General features: G+C 36.6%; 1 protein-coding gene across 1 annotated transcript; it reads right to left on the bottom strand.

Moving 5' to 3' along the window:
- Positions 1-1,941: 1,941 nt before the first annotated feature.
- Positions 1,942-20,582, bottom strand: RBM44 (RNA binding motif protein 44). Its single transcript, XM_026489982.3, has 14 exons — positions 20,510-20,582; positions 16,367-17,976; positions 16,020-16,078; positions 14,681-14,857; positions 14,006-14,189; positions 13,889-13,911; positions 13,680-13,764; positions 11,211-11,325; positions 10,352-10,480; positions 7,936-8,015; positions 7,754-7,827; positions 5,224-5,512; positions 2,195-2,340; positions 1,942-2,065 (listed from the first exon to the last, which is right to left on the bottom strand). Exons 1-14 carry the CDS (start codon positions 20,580-20,582, stop codon positions 1,942-1,944), a joined length of 3,168 nt encoding a protein of 1,055 aa, XP_026345767.2.
- Positions 20,583-22,533: the final 1,951 nt, after the last annotated feature.

The following is a 22,533-nucleotide window of genomic DNA, read 5'->3' as shown; positions in this document are numbered from 1 at the left end:
ATTTAAATTGTTCTTTTTTTATTAATGGAATTTTCATTTTTAAAAAATTTTCAGTTCTATATTGAAATTCTCAATCTTGTCTTTTGTCACCCTGAATATAATACATCTGAACCATTTAGTTTTTGCTGTGCAGTAAGCCACCTTCAAAACTTAGTAGCTTAAAACAATGACTACCTATTGAAGTTTATAATTCTGCCGGTTTAGCAATGCGCTGGACTCAGGTGAGGGATTTTTTGCATCTTGGTTGGGCTTGCTCATGCCTCTATGGACGGCTGCCAGCTGGGGGTGGGGTGGGGGTGGGGCTCCTGATCTCCGCCAGATTCTGTCACGTTTAGGTGCAGCTGGCTATAGGCTGGAATGCCTTGGCTAGCCTTCATGTAATCTTTTGTCCTCTAACAGACTGTTAGGGCTTTTTCACGTGGCTGCAGCAAATTTCCAAGAGAGAGCAGAGTAATCAAGTCTTCTGGAAGACTAGGCTTGGAAATGGCACAACTTGTCAAAGTAAGTCAAAAGGCTAGTCTGGATTCAAGTGGGTGGGAAAACAGATTCCACATCTTGATGAAAGGAGCTTCAAAGTGACATTGCAAAGGGTCACGAATGCAGGAAGAGAGGAATCATGGCCATTTTTGCAAACAGTCTATGACATAAAGCATATATTCTTTAAGTGTGTCTGATAACTTAAATATCTGGAGTCCCTGTGGCTGGTTTCTGTTATCTAGTGTTTATTATCTAGTAGTTTTCATTCATGTGGCCTTATTTCATTTATTAGTTATTTTGGATTGTGCACTCTTACTTACAAAATAACTAGTATGCGCAAAATTGTTGGTAGAAATAATTTGAAGCCTAAAATGACATTACTTTATTCCAGGGAATTCTTATCTTCATTTCTGCTGGGTGCATGTCAGAAATAACCTCATATCATTTCACTCTAACTGAGGGAATAAATTCTGAAGCTGAGTTACAGTCCCTCTGAAGAATTATCTATTTGTGGTTCGTAGTTACTACTAGAGTACAGCTTGCTGGGGTTCCAACCCATTGTTGAGAGTTCACCAAGGCCCCATCTCTCTGGCTTCAATGTTATCAGAAGGGTCCCTTAAACTAGCTACCCCTCTGCAAATAATACCAGGGGAAACGTGATCCCAAACATTGGGCATATTTTTCTGAGACTCATCTCTGTACCCTGGCCCACTAATTCATGATTACGTGGATAGCTCCCCAGTGCCTTGTTTAAACAGATATTCTTTACATTTATTCAGCTTTTCTAGCTGTTCTCTATAGCAAGTTGGCTTTAATCACCTAGACAGCTCTAACTGAAAACAAATCCCCATTCACTACTTTATAACAAAGAATCCCATGTTTGTGCATGTAATTAAAACAGAAACACAAATTCTTGGATACACTTTTCTTCAAGAGGGGGAGCTTAATTCCCTTCCCCTTGAGTGTGGTTTGCACACAGTGACTCACATCTAAAATGTGATAGAAACCATAGTGTGACCAGGTCACAAAGACATTGCAGCTTCCATCTTACTCTCTCTAGGGAAGCCAGCTGTCACAATGTAAAGACACTCAAGCAGCCCCAAAGAGAGGCCCATGTGGCCAACAGCCCAGTCTCAGTCAAGCCTCCCGATGACTGCAGCCCAAGCAACATCTTGACTGCAACACTGCGAGAGTTCGTAAGTGAAAACCACCCAGCTAAGCCACTCCTGAATACTGACCTGCAAGCTATGAGATGATGAATGTTGTTTGAGCAATTAAGCGCTGGGTAACTGGCTTTACGTTAATAGTTAATACAGTATGTTTGCTTTTTAATTTTATAATATCATTATTTTATTACTTTAAATTTAATACTATTTTTATTTAAAAAATAAATAGCTTAAAAATTGTAAGTAATATTTAAATATAAAAGATATGCTGATTTACCTCTTGTTGCTTCTTTTACTCCTAACTGGAAGCAGAATTTTTCAAGACAGATGAAGTCATTTCCACAATAGTATTAATAGATAAGCCATTCAGAAAACCTTTATGATTTAATCTTACTTCCTGAAGAGCATCTATAATATGGTCTCTATGCAAAAGGAAAACACACATAAGCATCTGTCCTTTCCAAAGTAACACATTCTAAATATGGGTAAGTTATCACTATATTTTTACATAAAAATATTAAAACCATTTTAAATAGAACTGTAGTCATTACCTGTGAACTTCTGGATGTAGTTCAGCCAGTCTCTTCATGATTTTGGTAAAGCTACGCAGATTCAATGTATTTGGAGGTATGAACCGAACAGGTGTATCAGGTAATAATTTAGCAGATTCAATCTGCTTACAATTCTTCTTGACACCCTAAATAAGCATTTTAAAGTTTTCTTAAAATCAGTGACCATTACACAGACATTCAGCTTATTTAAAAAAATTTTAATTACAAATGGTAAAATAAAAATTCCTAAGAAATTTACTTTGATTTGGGATTATTTATACCAAGTAGATTTACTTGAGCTGTGTTCAGAACCATGTATTAAAAAAAAAGTCACACATGTTTTCTAATAGTGACAAAATATTTGAAGTTATGTCTAAATCAGCCTTTCTCAACTGGGATTCCTCATCTGAACCACAGAACAGAGATGTTAACTATTTTCTCAATTTCCCCAAAGACAGGACACAATTAGTTTCATTCCCAGTGCACAGGAGAGAGGTTAATTCACTACATACAGTGGATATCTTAGGCTTATGGCATGGAGGCTTAGTTCTCTTAGCTAATCTGACAGAGAAACGCTGGTTTACATAGTAATTATAAATATTCTACATTTTATTTACTAAATATGTAATCAACACAGACTATGTGTCCAGAATTGGAACACATACTATGGAAGGAAAACTAGTCATGTAAAATAGAAACCCCTCCACCTATGAATCTTACAATCCAATCGAACAGACAAAATTAAAATGATTAATTAGTATTAACCATGCAAATAAGCTATAAATTGTATGAAAGCACTATATATCCCATTAAAAACTCAAACTAGAGGAACAGCTGAGACTTTATAAAGTCTAGATGAAAAGACAGGGCAAAATACATAAAATACTCTATCCCATCAGAACATTATCTATTTTACTTAATTGCTTATTGCCTCCCTTCACTAGATTTAAGCTGTACAAGAACCCATATTTTTGGTCTGTTTTGTTCTTTGCTGCTTTCCCAGTGCCTAGGATATTTATATATACAATTGGTATGTAATAACTGCTGAATAAATAAAGTTTGGGATACAACAGTTTGATAGTTCAAACCACAGAAAGGATGAGATTCCCAAGAAAGAGCCAAATTACTGCTCAACAACAGTAACAGCTACTATTGACCAAGTGCATTTTCTGTGCCTGGCACTGTTCTAAGGATTTTTCTGTATGAAAGTCATTTAAATCTCACATTTGTGAAGCAGGATTATTCCCATTTTAAGATAACAAAGCTCAGACACAGAGATTAGGTAACTTGTCCAGTCACATAATGAGCAGATAGCAGAGCCAGGTTCTGCCTCTCATTGTAGATAATAAATATTTTCTAAATAAATGAATGTAATGAATAAATCTTGAGAAGCTGAGAAAAGAAAGGTGATAATACCTCATGTATTAAATAAAAATAAACTCAAAATCTTTGTGACCATGGGTTTTGCAAAGATTTCCTAGATACAACACTAAAAGCACGAGTTAAAAAAGAAAAAAATTGATAAATTGCATTTCATCAAAATTAAAAACTCCTTTAAAACAGTATTAAAAGAAGGAAAAGACTAAGTACAGGTAGGAAAAAGTATTCCCTAAATCACATATATATCTTATAAAAGGTTTGTATTCAGAACATAAAAAAAGTCTCAAAATTCAGTAATAAAATAAACAACAATTCGTCAATCAATGGACACTTGGGTGGGTGCCATAATTTAGCTATTGTAAATAATGCTGCTATAAAAATCGGGGTCCATGTATCCCTTTGAATTAGTATTTTTGTATTCTTTGGGTAAATACCCAGTAGTATGATTGCTGAATTGCAGGGTAGGCAGTTCTGTTTTTAACTTTTTGAGGAACCTCCACAGTTTTCCACGGCTGCACCAGTTTGCATTCCCACCAACAGTGCAAGAGAGTTCCCCTTTTGCCACACCCTGTTTCTTGTGTTGTTGATTTTAGCCCTTCTGACATGTGTGACGTGGTATTTCATCATGTTTTTGATTTGCATTCCCCTGATAAGTGATGTTAGGCATCTTTTCATGTGTCTGTTGGCCATCTGTGTATCTCCTTTGGAAAAATGTCTACTCGTGTCTTCTCATTTTTTAATCAGATTACTCATTTTTTGGGATTGATGAATAGAAAAAGAAGATGTGGTATATATACACAATGGAATATTACTCGGCCATAAAAAAGAATGGAATCTTGTTATTTGCAATGACATGAATAGAGCTAGGGTGTAGTATGCTAAGTGAAATAAGACAGTCAAAGACACATACCATATGATTTCACTCATATGTGGAATTTAAGAAACAAAACAGATGAGCAAAGGGGGAAAAAGGGAGAGAGACAGACAAACTAAGAAACAGACTCTTAACTACAGAGAACAAAATGATGGTTACCAGAAGGAAGATGGGTGGGGGGATGGGTTTTTATAGTTTTAATGATTATGAGCCAAGATTGGGGCGCCTGGCTAGCACAGTCGTTAAGAGTCTGCCTTCAGCTCAGGGCGTGATCCCAGCGTTCTGGGATCGAGCCCCACATCAGGCTCCTCCACTAGGAGCCTGCTTCTTCCTCTCCCACTCCCCCTGCCTGTGTTCCCTCTCTCACTGGCTGTCTCTCTCTGTCAAATAAATAAATAAAATCTTAAAAAAAAAATGATTATGAGCCAAGATTAACTGCGACAAAGGATAATGAGAGAGTAATTAACTACTTAAGACAGGAATACTACCCGAGAATAGGGACAAAAGACTGCAAAGCACTGGCAAAGAGTCTAGATAAAGGTGGAGAGAAATAGTCTGTAGCCAGACCTACAAAAATCTACATCCCCCACCCCCCAGAGCACCTGGACTTGTACAAAAAACAGGTCAGGGTGGATCCCTGGTTAGAAAGGACACAGATTAACATTCTCATTCCCACTTCAAGCTCCCTGACTCTAGAGTGATTTGTTCTACGAAAAGACTTACTGCAGTACAGCCCATACAAAGACCACTGAAGGGCTCCGTCAAGAAAACTAACCTTCTGGTCAAAAGGAAAAAACTCACTGTCTTGCTCAGATCCCAGCTGCCTCGGCCTAGTTCTGGGCAATCTTGAAATAGAGGAGACTGAGCTAATTTCTTTGTTGGTGCTTCTCTCCAAATTACTCCAACTAACTTTATTTCCATTTTTGTAGGAAAGTGGTGATGTATATTCTCCAGGAGTTTTAACAAGCCGCACATTCACTGATTTTCCATTTATTTCTATCCCATTCATTTCTTTCATGGCCATCTTTGCATCAGTGTTTTTTTTGAAAGCAAGGGATGCATATCTAACATATAAAAGCAGAAAACCAAAAGATTGTTAATTACTAAATTACCTCTTCACTTTGTAACTACTAGATACATACGTCTCTTTTACAAGAATAGCTGCCCTTAAAAATAAAAAGGTTACTATACTTACCTCGGGATTAGAAAGAATATTTACTTAGAATAACTAAATAAAAAGAAATTAGGGGCATCTGGTGGCTCAGCTGGTTAAGCATCTGCTTTTGGGTCAGGTCATAATTTCAGGGTCCTGGGATCGAGCCCTGCTTGGGGTTCCCTGCTCAGTGAGGAGCCTGCTTCTCCTTCTCCTTCTGTCCCCACCCATTTCTGCTCTCTCTCCCTCAAATAAATAAAATCTTAAAAAAAAAAAAAAAAAAAGAAAAGCAAATTAGGGCCGCCTGGGTGGCTTAGTCAGTGAAGCATATGCCTTTGGCTCAGGTCATGATCCCAGGGTCCTGGGATTGAGCCCCATGTTGCATTCAGCTCCCTGCTCAGCTGGGGGCCCGCTTCTCCCTCCCCCTGCCGCTCCCCCTGCTTGTACTTTCTCTGTTACATAAATAAATACAGTCTTTAAAAAAGAAACAAAGATGGGAAGTAAAAGACAGCATTTCTTATGAATTCTCTACTAATTTTATATTAAAATTTAATGTAAAACATTTGCAAAGTTGCTATATGGCAGAGTTACATAGATTAGTAGTCTTAGGACAATTGGTTATCCATTCTAAAAAAAGTAAAATTAATCTCTATACGCAAAACACAACCTCAATGTGGATCAAAGGTTTTTTAAATGTGAAAGGCAAATTTTAAAAACATTTGACAGAATATATAAGATAATGTCCTTAGGACCTTGTCACTGAAAAATAAGAGGACCAAAAAAGAAGCTGGCAAATCTAACCAGAATTTTAACCATAGGATTGAGAAAGTTAGCCAAGAGTCATCCTTCTGAAATCACCAGCCCTAGATGTGTCAATGGAAGGACATACACTGTATCTGAAAAGGAGTTGTTTTCAAAAGACAGAACTATGGATATATTGTTATAATTTCTTCTATTTTTCTTTTAAAATGTGTTTTCTAAATTTCCACACGGAATGTATAATACTTCTGTAATAAAAAACAAAGATTTTTAAAAAAGGATTCAACAAATACTAAAAGAATATCTCACATCAAGTAATACTTCCAGGATTACAAAACTACTTTAATTAGTGGAATGTATTAACAACACATCAATAGGTCAAATAAAAAAGCACATGCTCTTAAGTGACTCCATTTAAGACAAAACTCAACAACTACTTTTTTTTTTTTTTTTTTTTTGAGAGAGAGCACAGGTTGGGGCAAGGGGCAGAGGGAGAGGGAGAGAGAGATTCTTAAGCAGGCTCCATGCCCAGCATAGAGCCTGACACAGGCTCGATCTCACAGCCCTGAGTTCATGACCTGAGCCGAAATCAAGAGTTGGATGCCCAACTGACTGAGCCATCCAGGCACCCGTATAGGATCCTTTCTTAATTGGCAAAGACTTTTATATCTGAAATAAACAGCTATCCCCGTTAGTGGTAAAATAATTAAGGCATTTCCATTAAGCTATCACCATTTTATTTGATAATTTTGAAGGTTCTCACAATGTCACAAAACAGAAAGTAGCATGATACATATTAGAAATGACTGTATGTAGATGATGTAAAAAACAAAAGCATCAACTAAAAGGTAATTAAAATTTAAAATAATAAAACCAAGTACAATTTTCTGAGTGCCTATTATATGCTAGGTTATATTCCTATTGCTTTACTTATTAACTAATAATTGTCTCATAGCAATGCGATGAAGGTACTACTATTATCGTCATTTACAGATGAAGCGACTGAGGTATGGAAAGGTTAACTTGCCCAAATTTATTCAGCAAGCTACTGATGCAACTGGGAACAGAACCCAAGCCATAAGCCATCTCGCTATAGAGCCCATTTTCTTAACTAATGCACTCTACTGCTCCTATAAAATGGTAATGAAACAGGATTAAGTGCACAAAAATCAATAAGCATTAATGGCAAATTAAAAAGTATAATGGAAGATTTGATTAGGAACGGCACATTGGTGATGTAGCTATCTGTCGACGTGTCTCCCTCCACCAGGCTGGCAAAGCTCTGTGGAAATGGCCCTTGACTTTACCGCCACTGTGGCTGGTGTCTACTACAGAACCCCTGGCACACAGCACACGCCCAGTAAATGCACCTTACTGAATCTGGGAAACCTACCTATAATTAGTAGAAGAATCATAAATTGTAATTTCAGAAACTTGATATTTCTGGAAATGAGATCTTAAATCAGCCTAAAAGAAAAATAAAAGTTTGTGAAAGGTAGAAAAAATAAAAAATAATCAAAATATGAACAATTAATAGATTTTCAAAAGAAACTCAGAAAATAAGTCCTGGCATACCTCAGATACTGAAGGGCAGAGACCGCCAACATGTATCAAATAACCTTTATCTTTTCGTAAAGTTTCAATATTCTTCACTTCTGCTTGTAGAGAAACATAATATATGACCATTATTGTTTCAATATTTTAAAAGAAATGTGAAAAAAATTTTTTATTATCACAAAGCTTATTATAAAGTTATTACCGAATATCAGCACTAGTCTGAAGATCAAGAGCCTTGAGTATAGTTTTAAGATTTTAGGGCCTTAAACATATCATCTTCAAAATAAAGAGGCTGGATTGTTGATGTTAAGTCTCTTGTAGCTCAAAAATGGGTCAATAACATCTAATCAGGATAATCAATTACATCATCACTAAGAAAGTTGTCTTTCATTTGTCGTTGGTTCAAGAAGAGCTATCTAGGAAGCTGGATGTGCAGAGGACCCCAACTGCCCCCATGTTAATTCTGGCTAGGGCTTATGTATATTCCTGTGGAGAAACATCACACTAACAAAACCTTGAAATCAGAAAAATATCAATAGCAGGTATATAGCCTGTTAGTGGTAATGGCACATTAGGAAAAAAGGGGGGGGGTATAAACAACTTGATTTACATAGGACTTTTTGGGAACCACAAATATTAGGATTACAGATACAGTTTTTTCCATTTTCAGAATGCATTTTCATGGTTTCCATTTTGAAGAGAACTTGGTCTAAAATCAAAAAGGATTCACTGAATTGAGATTCTTGCAGTCTACTGTCAAAACGAATACACAATAAACATCTGTTCAATGAATTCCTAGAGTAGTTTTAATTTATTTGTTTTATATTTTTATATAATAATGGGATAGTTCCAAGTTTTATTTTTTTCACTCAATAATAATAGCCTAACACCACCTGAGTGTCCCTCACACTGCAGGCAGGATGCCCCAACTTCGCCCCGTGACCTAGCAAATGTTATCCATTTCCATTTTCCAGAGGAGGCTGCTGAAGTCTTCAGAGTTCAGATCATGAATCTAGTTAAGCGGTGGTGCTGGAATTCAAGCAGACTCCTTCATCTCAAGACAATAATAACCCAACCTTCCTCATTAACTTACTTCCTTTAGCTTGCGTAATCTCTTTGGTTTATAATGTACAGTTTTAGAGAGGAGAGTGAAACTATTTATTTATCTGTATACTTCTACACTGGGGTATGGAGAGAGCAAGAAGCTCCAGTGAATAGTATTAGGAGACATATATTCGACTCATCCTCTTCAACTGGCACTTGTTCAATACAACAGAACGACTAACTACCCCATGGGCAGAACACTGTACATGTCACTGGGGATGGGTAGTGAACAAACTATTAAGAAATCCAACCTCACTGAGCTAATATGTGATGTGGGAAGGTAGTCCATAGATCAAGTAAGATAAGTACACAGTATGTGCTAAGTGATATGGACAAAAATAATGCAAGGGAAGGAAAAAAGTATTTATGATAAAACTAGATGATATAATGTCATTTATTTTAAACTGTACATGCATATTAAATATATGCATAAAAATGAATGGTAAAGAATATTCATAGTGGTTACTGCAGATTGGAGAAACTTCATGTAATTTAAATTTTCTTATATTTTGTTAAAAATCTTTCTCTCTTTTTTTTTTTTTAAAGATTTTATTTGACAGAGAGAGTGAGAGCACAAGCAGGGGGAGAGGCAGAGGGAGAAGCAGGCTCCCCGCTGAGTGGGGAGCCCAATGTGAGGCTCAATCCCAGGACCCTGGGATCATGACCTGGGCCAAAGGCAGACGCTTCACCGACTGAGCCACCCAGGCGCCCCTGTTTAAAAATCTTGGTAAGCATTATTTATACAAGCAAAAAAGCCCAATAAAACCATTGCTACTATATAAAATAAAAATCCATGGAAGCATACAGAAATAAAATAAAAGGTAGCATATATTTAGCAATTATAGAAGGGCAATGATCCTAGATACTAGAGGAAATTCCAACTACTATAAGCAATTAAAGACTATCAAAAGATGAAGCTGATCTATTTCAGGGAAATAAGGGAAAGCAGACAGTTTCGATCCCTCATGCCAATCTGACAAAATCTGCTGAGGGTTCGGAGGAAGAGAGTGCCCGGGAGGAGCACCGGTGTTGGCCCGGAGTGGCAGGAAGGACTTGGACCTCTACTGCTAAAGAAATGTGGGATTTAAGCTTAAGCGGTTTTCTGAAAGAAATGAACATTTTAAACTGATTTACTCTCTAGAAAAATTGACCTCTAAATGTCCAATTTCTCATTTTTTGTAATTATAAAGGAAAGCCACAAACAATAAATTAAAAAAATAAATTAAAAAATAAATAAATAAATTAAAAGAGTTTAGTTCCCAGAATAACACAGAAGATGGTTACAAAATGAGATACAGTAGGATTTCTTAGCAAATTGTTAAGAACCAACCTTGTGGAGACTTTGGATCCCCTTTGTCTTTTTCTATTTGATTTTCTTGTATTCCTGACAAGTCAACTCCTGTCAGGTTTTCTTTAGCATCAAACCAGTCTTCACTTACTTCTTGATAATTTTTGCAGTCTGACAAATTGAACAGAAGTAGATATGAGTTATGTATAATATTAAACTCTGAGAAATTATCTAAAAATCTTCTCAGAATGAATCAGCATGAGGACAATTACTAGTTTTATGTAAAAATAAATATCAGCAAAGTATAAACCAAGCATAAAGATTCTTTGGGAAAGGTTTTTTCGCTAGTCTCTGAATAAAAAATACTATTCTGAGTGATCTGCTTCCAGTTTTTTTTTAATGAACACTGATTCCTAGCTTATTAAAAGCCTTATTTTTCTGATTCTTAAATTATCCTTTACTGATGAAGACAAGACACATTTTTATACACAGAATAGTAAACATCTTTAAAAAGGGATTAATCAGTACTGCAGCTCTATTTCATTAAAAATTGAATAAATGATCTTTCTGGAATGATTATAATCTCTTCTCATAGAGGACAAAAATAAAAACAAAATACAACTTACATAGATACAAACTGGACAGAGGAAAGAATTTTCAGATTGGCAAGTATGAGCCAGAAGAATAAATTTATATTATTACTTGACATTATCAAATATATTAAGTAACCTGACAGATGTTAAATAGATGTAATAAGAACTTACTTATTGTTCATAATCAGAATGATGCCATTCAGTCAATTAAAAATGTTTATTTTGATTTAATGAATGGGCACTAGGAATATTTTAAACTTTGCTATTTGTTTTTGGGCAATGACACAGGACTACATCTTTACACTGACCTTTGTCATCAAGTTTCAGCTGACTAAAGTCTACATCTATGTCACCATTTTTTACACCATCTTCCTTGGGTAGTGCATCCTCTTTGGGATGACTATAGTCACACAGTGAGGACATCTGAGGATTAAAATAATAAAAACAACAATAAACACAGACTAACAGTTATTGCACTGTTATTATGGGGCAGGCACTCCTCACTAGCATTGTTCAGTCCTCACGACAATGAAGGCAGTGAGAGCAAAGTCATTTTCTACAGGTGAGCAAACTGAAAGTAAGCAACTTGCTGCTTTATGTTGGTCATTGGTCACACTTACCAAGAACAAGGATTTGAACTCAGCCTGGGTATAGTGACTGCCAACACTACCATTATTTAGCAAAGTGTGGCACGCACACAAGAAGTATGTGAGATGATTTTCAGAAATGTACATATAAATATTTTCCACATTAACGATAACAGTAGTACATTTAAAGTGTGCTTGTATATACCTTTTATTTATAAAAAGTGACATTTCTTTCCCATATGTAAATAGTTACTTTTTACACATAAATTTATTTAAAAAGGAGAATCATTTAGGAGCGCCTGGATGGCTCAGTTGGTTTAGCGTCGGCTTTCAGCTCAGGTCATGATCCCAGAGTCCTGGGATAGAGTGCCATGTCAGGCTCCCTGCTCAGTGGGGCGTCTGCTTCTCCCTCTGCCCCTCACCCCACTCCTGCTCTCTCTCTCAAGGATGTATGCACGCTCTCTTTCTCTCAAATAAATAAATAAAATCTTAAAAAAAAAGAAATATTAATCAATTAAAAAAATAAAAAATAAATAAAAAGGAGAATCATTCAGGGGCTCCTGGATGGCTCAATCAGTTGAGCATCTGACTCTTGATTTTGGCTCATGTCATGATCTCAGGATCATGGGACGGAGCCACATGTGGGGCTCCGCGCTCAGCAGGGAGTCTGCTTGAGTTTCTCTCTCTCCCTCTCTGCTTCCCCATCCTCTGCTCGTGTGCGCTCTAAAATAGATGAATAATCTTAAAAAAAAAAAAAAGGAAACTCATTTAAAGAGAAATACAAAGCAAGTAGTGTTATAGGTAATACACGGCTATGGAAAGTTGTGAAGATGGTACATGAGTAGCTGAAATTTAGCAACGCTATCCTACACTATACTGGTTTTCACACGTAACCTGTTAAGTTAATGAGACAGGTATTAAAATTTCATCCTAACTTATGATAGGTATTGTCTTATAGCCCAGACTAAGATCATATAAAAATTGTTAAACCTGTATCTTGTATTTTTATTTATTTTTATTTATTTATTTTTTTAAAATATTTTATTTATTTATTTGACAGAGAGAGAGACAGCCAGCGAGAGAGGGAACACAAGCAGGGGGAGTGGGAGAGGAAGAAGCAGCCTCCCAGCAGAGGAGCCTGATGCGGGGCTTGATCCCAGAACGCTGGGATCACGCCCTGAGCTGAAGGCAGACACTTAACGACTGAGCCACCCAGGCGCCCCTGTATCTTGTATTTTTAAAAATAATTTATTGATCTCCCCAAATAAGCAGGTTATATTATCGTTACCATTACAATGATGAAAAAAATTCTCCAGAACATTACATACCATTAAATGAACGTGTTTTAGCAAATTATGTAAGAAATGTGAAGATATAAAAATCTGGTTTTAGATCTGTTAAATCTTTGTGGAAAACTGAGATTTTTTTTTTTAACCAAGTAAAACGATGGAATACATAATTTGCTAAATTACTTTTAATCATTTGTTAATAGAAAAGTATGTAACTCAATAAACTATTTTACTTTTGGCTTTGAAATGCATCTTATTATTTAAGACTACCCAAATAGCATAACCTCAGGGTTAAGACCAAAATCCGAAAACAGCAAGAGTTCAGCTTTTCTACGGCACTGCCTCACTTCATAAGGAACAGAGCCTGTGTTTCTATGCCACTTCACAATCTGCAGTGCTCCTACACAGACTGTCACCAGACACAAAATTCCTTAGGGGGATAAGAGAGATCAAGAACACCTATGAAAGGCATTTAAAAACTAATTTTGTCATTTCAGTAAAGAAGGAATTAAGCTTTTGCCTTGTCTAAATGAATGAGGTATTACTTTACCTCATGAGATGCAGATAAAAGTTTTAAGCACACTGCATCAGCGTGTCAGTGGCCGTAAGTCATGGCTGCCTTAGACAGTTCAGGCTTATACCCACTGTCATGTCATTAACGTCACTGCCTTTCAAGCTCAGCAGTGTCCTGGTATGAGGATCACCCTACTGGAAGATACCACTGACATCTGTTTGATCAGGATGTTATGTTCCTTCTTATCAGTTATATCCCTCAAGTGGTAGTACACAAAGCCAGCTGAGTGAAAAGAAAGATGTGAGAACTTCTGAAAATGATGGTTTACTTTGCTTAAGCCATAAAATTACAGATTTACACCAATTAACTACTTTTTAAAAATCTCACTTGAGAGAGTGTCTTTTTTAGGCTTGAAGAGACGTCAATATCACGTGTACTTTGATTATCTAGTTCAGGATCTGCTCCTGAAAAGCTAAACAGACAAACATTTCATTAAATAGCTTATCAGTGTTCTGAAAACAGAAAACTTCAAGTTAACCAAATTAAGCAATTGTTAAGATCTAATGAATTCTACATTAGATGAAACCATAACTTACACATGAGATTCTTCTTTCATTAGCTGGAAAGAGAGAAAAGGGAAGAAAAGTCTTTTAGTTTAAAATGTATTCTGTATAAACAGAGCAAAATTTTAATTATAAAACATACACACATACCGTGGAAGCAAATGCAAACAAGGTCGATAATAATTTTGATTCCATGGACAGCGGGGGCAGCTCTTCCAGAGGCATGCCCTTGTTTATTTTTTCTTTCAAGCTCTCATATCTAATATTTAAGTCTCCCAAAACAGACAGTAGTGCTGATCCTAATTCCTTTTTAGCAGAATTACTTGATACATTTCTGTTCAAAAGTCAAATTTACAAAACTCCTTAGGCACAAGTCATCCATTTAACAGTATTATATTATATGCTGAGTTCTAACTCTAACAAATCTATACAGATTTTTTCTTTTAAATATGTAGTAAAAGAAAACCAAAAAGACGTTTTTCTAGGGGTAGCAGAAGCAGCCCTCGGTATATATGCTAGAGAGAATGTGGCAGGATGTCATGCAAAACTCTGCTACTGACTTCAACCATACTTGGACTTTATATATAAAGAAACACCCAATCTATCTTTTCACTGGATTCACCATCCCGACATACCTGCTGCATCCCCGTGAAATTAAAAGGTATCACTTTTTAAAGTCCATTACCCCCAGGCCAGCCAACAAAGCCAGTTACAATCTACCCCTCACTTTGCCTTTCAAAAATAAAAATTGAAGAAATTTTCTTGTATAAATTTAAAGCTTGTAATAACCTTCTAAGAAGATACAGATTTAAAATTAACAATCACCTATTTACTCCTGCCCTGTTTTCCACTACGAGTTTGTAAATATCAGTGCAGTGGCGGTGACACATCTGATAGTGAACATTTAAAAGGTGCAACTCTGCTTTGATGGCTCTCTGCATGACTTTCTGACAGCATTTTGATGGCAAACTCTTCGCTGGCTCTTTAGAAAGCTGACATTCCCTTTAAAATAAAAGACTGGATTAGGTAAGATTCCAAATATTTCTGTTAATGACATGCCCCTCAAAGAGATTTTAAATTACAATTTTCTGTCAAGTTTAAATCAATTTCTACTAAGATGGAAAGGCTGTAGGAAACATTACATCTTCAGAAAATAAGGATGTCAAGTCAAAGGTAAATATATTCTTTCTAGAAGTCAAGGAAGTAAAAAAGTTTCCAATTTATACTTTTTTTTTAATCAAAAAAGGATTCTGAAGTACAGAATCAACTTTATCCACAATCAATAGATTTTCAACCTAAATCAACATTTTTTAAAGTTATAAGAATTCTGCATGGAAATGGTTCTTAAATGTATTCTCTTTTTAAAAGATATTTATTTTATTTATTTGAGAGACAGCAAGTGAGCACATTAAACTCATTAGGAGAATGAAAAATGAGTGAAGGAAAAAGTAAATGAACTCAGAGCATGAAAACTAATTTGGCTTCTCAGAGACGTGCCCTTTTCTCTCCGAACTCTCACCCCAGGTTCTCTAGCGATGCAGAGTAAATTACACAATGAATTAAAATCAAGATTAACAAACTGAGGGCTTCAGAGGGCAGGGGGGTGGGGAAATGGGATAGGGTGGTGATGGGTATTAAGGAGGGCACGTATTGCATGGTGCACTGGGTGTTGTACGCAAGTAATGAATCATGGAACTTTACATCAAAAAAACTAGGGATGTACTGTATGGTGACTAACATAATAAAAAATTATTATTAAATTAAAAAAAAATAAAATCAAGATTAAAATACTCCAGTGAAAGCAGCTATTTACTTCTTCAAATATGTGAAGTTTTCCATAGGTGCTATTTTGTTTTGGTTGACTGGGGGACTGAATGAAGGAAAATGGAATAATTAGATCAGTATAGATCTGGGTTGAATAAACAAAGATAAGATGCCATGAGTTTCTGAAGGAATTATTGAGATAGAATCTTAATAAGTGAAAAGCTTTAAAGTTATACATTATCCTAATATTTATTTGTTTGAAGGCTAATGGCTGAAGCAGATGATTTCTTAAAGTCCCTTTTAGCTATTATTCCATATGGTTAAACATCCTACAAAAAAAGCAAATTATTGTTCTGATTTTTTCCCCATGTGTAGCTGCAGGTTTATACATTTGATTTACCTTTCAGGATGTTTCTTTAAGTCTGTGATAGCAGATGCTTTTCTTAATTCCAGGGTATCCTGGAAAACATGATTTAAAATGAAAATAGAAATAGATGACAAACAACATATATTGTATATGGAGTTCCAAACTGGTAAAATGTAAAATCCAGTTTCTAACTGACTTGGTGGCAATAGCTACCATCAAAGGACAGAGTTTGGTAGCAATCTATTCACCTTTCCCCTCATCCAGCATTTTCTCACAAAAGCCTTAGGAACCCGTCATAATTCAACAAACCATTCATTTTATCATACACGGCCTCTATATAAAGTCAAATAAAATTTTATTATTAATCATATTGGCTTTACCTTGTTTAGGAAATTTCCATTAGGTTTTGAGCTCTCAACAGAGAGAGATTTTCCCAATGATCCTTCTGTCGCAGCCCCTGGTGCACTGTCATCATCCTGACTGCATGACCAATCTGTATTGCAAGCCACGCTTCTCTGTTTCTCACTGGGCCATTCACCAGGCCATTTTTTGTTCATCATTGTTATCTCTGTGTTGCTTGATGTAGATGCTACAGAGGATCTTGCACTTGTTGCCCTGCTGGTTGTGAAACAAGCCCTAAAATCCGTGCTAACGTCCACTGTCTGATTAACTGCGACTGGCCTGTTTGCTGCATCTGTTACTAATTTGGGATGTGCTCCTTCTGTATCATGAAAGCAAGTTTTACTTGTGGTACTGCCATTAGCAACCTTCAGGGAGACATCTTCTACTGCCTGATTATCTTTAACTGCAATCCTCTGGAGAGTAACAGAAAAATCTAAGGCTGGATTAGAGGTATTCTGTAGGCTTTTATAATGTGAATATCCACTGGCAGAAATTACTGAATCATCAAAAATAGAGGTCCAGGGCGTTTGACAATCTTTACAGGGTTGAAGTAACATCTGTAAAGATTTGTCTTCTGATGTGCTAGGATTTTCAAGGTGGTGTGACTTTTTTTTCTCAACAATTGCATTCCTGCAAAAATCTTTACTTTCAATTATTTGACATTTCATTTTGCCAGTATACGTTTTAGTTTTTAATGTTTTTTGAGGGTTCAAGAACCCACTCTTAGATTGAGAGTCCTGGTTCTCAAGCAGACTACTCTCTAGTACAACTTCATCAAAGACTGTGTGATACAGTAAACTCGTCTCTTGTTCCGTACACAGTTCATGCTTTGGTTCATGATATTCTCTTAACACAATGGAATTCTGAAACTTGGAGACACGAGGTGCATCTTCTTGCCCATAAACATCAATGGAATCTAAAGAGATGCTACAATTACTTTCCAATTTAACATGACTACCTTCTAGACTGCTAGGACATGCAACTTCATAACCTGAGTTTCTCAATGCAACAACTTCCAGGTTAGGTACGTTCCATGTTTTCGTTTGGTCAAAAGATAAATGGGTACTTATGTATTCTTGCTCTTCTGCACTGTGATAGTCCTGCTGTGAGTCTTCATCCATATCGTGCTTTTGTACATCTTCAGCAGTTTCTTTATAATCATCACCCGAAATCTTACAGGTTCTTTCCAAGCCAATAATCTTAGTACCTTGATATTCCAAAATATCAAAAAACATCCCTTCTCCTTTCTGCATTTCAGAATCTAATTCTGAACTTAAATGAATGAGACTTTCATTCTTTAGTTTTGACTCTGAATAATGTACAGAGTATGTTTCATTCAAGAAAGCACAGTCAATACTGTCCTCAAACTCACTAGACTGAAAGTGAGTGCTCTCCCTGTTAGTATCTGGACTCCCGGTATAACACAGCTCCAATAAATCCATTTGGTCAGTACTGCTGACTTCTTTGTCATTAGCTCTTTGTTCCAGTGCCAAGGAATCCCAGTCATCATCACGAAAAGCCAATTTGGCTTTGTTACAACCATTGAAAGATAATAACAAATCTTCTTTCTTAGGATTAGAAGGGACATCTGATTTAAAAAAAAGAAGAAAATGTTGGCATCATTAACATTATAGAAGCTAAACACTAGAAAAGACCTTAGGTATGCTCTGATCAAAGCTCTTCCCAATATAGGAATACTTCTTACATCACCACGACAAATAATGCTTATGGTTGCTGCTATAGACTAAATTTTGTCCCCCTATAAATCTATATATCTGTCGAAGCCTTAACTCCCAGTGTGACAATAACTGGAGACGGGGCCTTTGGAAGGAAATCAGGGCTAGATAAGGTCATGTGGATGGGGTCTTCAGGATGGGATAAGTGCCTCAAGATGGGGTAAATTCCAGAGAGCTTGCTCTTTCTTTCCACCATGTGAGGACACTGCAAGAAGGTAGCCAGGAAGAGAGCCCTTATCAGAACCTGACCATGCTGGCACCCTAATTTGGACTTCTAGCCTCCAGAACTGTGAAAAAATAAGTATATGTTGTTTAAGCCACCCAGTCTATGGTATTTTGTTATGGTAACCCCAGTTGACTAAGATAATAGCAAGATTCTTCTTGAATTCTTTCAATGGCAAAGTGTTTACTATTTATAAGGCAGACACTCTGTAATCTTTGGGTGCCTCCTAACGACAGCCTTAGGCATTGCAGAAACAAAGGAAAGAAGACATTGGCACTCCATCCAAACACTTATAGCTTTCCTCAGGGTCACAGATAAGAAAAGGACACTTACATGTAATACAGTGACAGAGTTGTGTTAATAAGCAGGAAAATGCTTGAGAAGAAAGAAGAAGTAAACTTCAGAGGAAACTTTACATTTAAAAAGTGTTTTTGAAACAAAATAGTTATTTTAGGCAAATCAAACAGCATGCACATAGAAATTTAGCTACATGAAAGAACATGGCATTTTCAGGAAATTGTAAGCCACTTTGGAATGAAACACCTCTATGGAAATAACAGGAGCTATGAACAGAAAGAGGCCTTTTATGATGTGCTAAGGAGTATGGCTCTTATTCTAAAGCAACAGACAACTACTGAAAGCTTCTTAAAAGGGTAGCTGAGGGCTTCAGAGGGGAGGGGGGTGGGGGGATGGGATAGGCTGGTGATGGGTAGTAAGGAGGGCACGTATCGCATGGTGCACTGGGTGTTATACGCAAGTAACGAATCATGGAACTTTACATCAAAAACTAGGGATGTACTGTATGGTGACTAACATAATATAATAAAAAATATTTTAAAAAAGGGTAGGCATGTGAATAGAATAAGTTTAGATACCCCTGGCAACAGTGAGAATAAAGGCTTGAAGGGGAGACTGAGGCAGAGAGACTAAATACAGAAGAGGGATGAGAAGATGGGACTGGTATAAAAGCACCTACTGACAAGACTTGGTGGTTGATGAGGAATGGGAGATGAGGGAGCGATTAAGAACATAATCAGAACCACAGTTTATATCAAGATCTAGTATACACACACATATGTATGTATATAAGTGAAACAATAATCCTACAAAACAGTTACTACTCTATGTCCAACGTATTTTGGTATTTTCTGGTCTGTTTATTTTTAAAAAGCTGATAGCAATTAGCTAAACTGACTTCATGACTACCAACTAGCTACCACCCGCTTGGACATCATTTTGAGATAATGCTAAGGTTTACAACTTGGTATTATAGTTGAACGGGAATATTTGGAGCTAGAAGGATAGAGGCACTTTATAAAGAGGCATAGAGAGAAAGCAAGGTGTGGGAGGGAGGAGATAATGAGGGGCCAGTTCCAAGCAAGTGGAGTTTGAGGTCAGTGATAAAACACCCGCATGTGAGTATCTGATAAACTATTATAAATATGGGGTTGGAGCGAAGGCTAGAAGTGTCAGCTTCACTTTTAAGTTTATTTGTTTTTCTTAGGAATTTGTATAGGAGTTAGTTGTATTCTGGATACTAATTGTTTTTCATATTTATAATACAAGAGACTTTTTCCTAGTTTATTGCTTATCTTTTAACTTTCTGTAAAATCTTATACTATGTTTTTTAAGATTAGTTAAACAGATCAGTCTTTTCTTCCCTGACTTCTGGGTTTTGTCTTTCTGGCCTTCTCTACCACAGGATTATAAAAGTATTCTATATTTTATTCTAATTATTTGTGTGTTAAAACCACATATATTCATAAGCACACAAAACTTAGTCATCTTGCTTTTTATGCTTTTGTTTTTATTTCTTGTTTTCTCATCTACCATTACCACAGAAAAAGAAATTTCAGATTTCTGTGAAGACAAAACATCTACAACTTGGGTAGCAGAGGCCAACCTGCCCACCTTCCACTTAACACCCTGAGGGCCTGGCTAAATAGAAATCCTCTCTTCTGGCTCACTTTTCTTTCCTAAATCTTCCATTTTACCCAAGAGGTCCTGTCCAGAAATCACCCGAGTGAGTTTGCTAAATTAAAAACATACTGAATCTTACCACCTTACTCGGAGGAACGATTAAAAAGGAGCAACGCTGGAGGGGGAACTAACTAACCCAATTACATTTAGTACCTTTCTCCACCTAGAATAAAGCCCCTCACCTTTCTGGATGTTTCCTCCATTATAGTGGGAGCCTTTACCAGAAGTCTGCTCCACTACTGCGGTAGCCTGCATCTCTCAAGGTTGTGCACTCTAGAAGAGGAATAAATAGCAAACTATTATCATACTTGGCGTTATATTTAAAAAACTATTAGAAAATCAAGAATTTGACAAAATGGCAATTAGAGATTCTAATATAAGAGGGCTGATAAAACTGGTAGAACATTTGAATAACTTGTAAAAGCATGAACTGACAGCTAAGTAATAGATTATATTACTTAAACAGACATGGCACATTCTTTAAAAATTTCCAAGGAACATTAAAGGGCAAACAATATATTAGGCCACCAAAAGAGTCTTAATCCAAAAAACAGAGTATTAAAGGCCACAGTGTGACCCACTGATATCAAACCTGGATCAGAAAGGTTTCAAAACAAATTACAGACCGATTAAAGCCCAATGAAACAGTACATCCATATCCATACAATGGAGTATCTTTCAGCAACAAAAGGAGCAAACTACTGAGACATATAATCTCATGGAGTAATCTCAAAAACATTATGCTAAATGAAGGAAGTCGGACAAGAGATCACATATTGATGATTCCATTTAAATGAAATGTAAAAAAAAGCAAATTTATACAGACAGAAAGTAGAATAATGGTTGCCTCAGGTAGGGTATGGGAAGAGGGGTTAACTGTAAATGGGTATAAGGGATCTTATTGGAGGGATTAAAATATTCTGAAGCTGATTTATGGTGTGATGGTTGTACCACTTGGTAAAGTTACTAAAACCCAAATCAGCAATTTTCTAGGAAAATAGTTTTAAAGAAACTCACAGAAAAAGCTGAACAGAGAACCAACCATAGAAAAAATTAAAAAGACCATCAAAGATCTATCCTATATCAATTCCTATCAAGCCTACTGACTTCTTATTTGATCTGTGTAAGCAGGAGAGTTCTAGGTCAAGTGAACAAAACTCTAACCTGAATCATAAAAATAGAGTTCTGGCCCCTCAGTCAATTTCCAGACTTGTGCCAGTTTACAGACCCAGAACCCCTTAAATGAAGGGGAGGATGAGTCCTCTTGAGGAAGGATCCTAAAAATACACTACTAAAAATTAAAACTATTAATCTTTCTCCTAGCTTTTCTCTAAAGGTTAGCCTTTTACCAAACTAACTGTATATTGGGGAAAAGGAAATAATCAGACTACTGGCTCTGAACTGACACCGACTTTAGGAGACCCAAAATGTCACTGTGACCCAGCCCTCCAATACAGTAAGAACTTACGGAGGTCAGATGATCAATGCAATTTTAGCTCAGGTCTATTTTTTTGTAGGTTCTCTTGGTCCCTGGACCCATCCTGTGGTTATTTTCCCAGTTTCAGAATGCATTATTGTAAGAGATATAACAGATTAACAGATGGCAGAATCCTCACAATCGTTCCCTGACCTGTTGAGTGAGGGCAATTACAGTGGGAAAAGCCAAAAGAAAGGCATTGGAATCGTCACTACCTAGAAAAAAAGTAAATCAAAGCAATATCACCTCCCTGAAGGGATTGCAGAGATTAGTGCCATCACCAAGGACTTGAAAGAGGCAAGGGTTGTGAATCCCACATCCCCATTCAACTCTCATATTTGACCTGTGCAGAAGAGAGATGGATCTTGGGAGATGACAGTGGATTACCACAAGCTTAACTAGGTGGTGATTCCAATTGCAGCTGCTCAACCAAATGTGGTTTCATTACTGAGCAAGCTAACGCATCCCACGGTAGCTGGTATGCAGCTATTGACCTGGCAAATGTGTTCCAGGTAGGAAGCCAGGCCACCATAGGGCTGATGTTATACGTTTTCTTTCCTTCAGAAATCACAGTCCTGCTGCCTATTGTCCAGTGTCTGGAAACAGTTGTTTCATACACGTGGCCTAGTTTTCAGGTTGTTTTGTGGAAACATGATAAATCCAATTTGTTACTACATCATGGCCAGAATCTTCCATATGCTTGAGAGTATGTTTTCTGACTACCCTTTC

The sequence above is a fragment of the Ursus arctos genome, unplaced genomic scaffold (genome assembly GCF_023065955.2).
Source record: "Ursus arctos isolate Adak ecotype North America unplaced genomic scaffold, UrsArc2.0 scaffold_1, whole genome shotgun sequence".
NCBI lineage: Eukaryota > Metazoa > Chordata > Mammalia > Carnivora > Ursidae > Ursus > Ursus arctos.
This window is presented reverse-complemented; position numbering and strand designations above follow the sequence as displayed.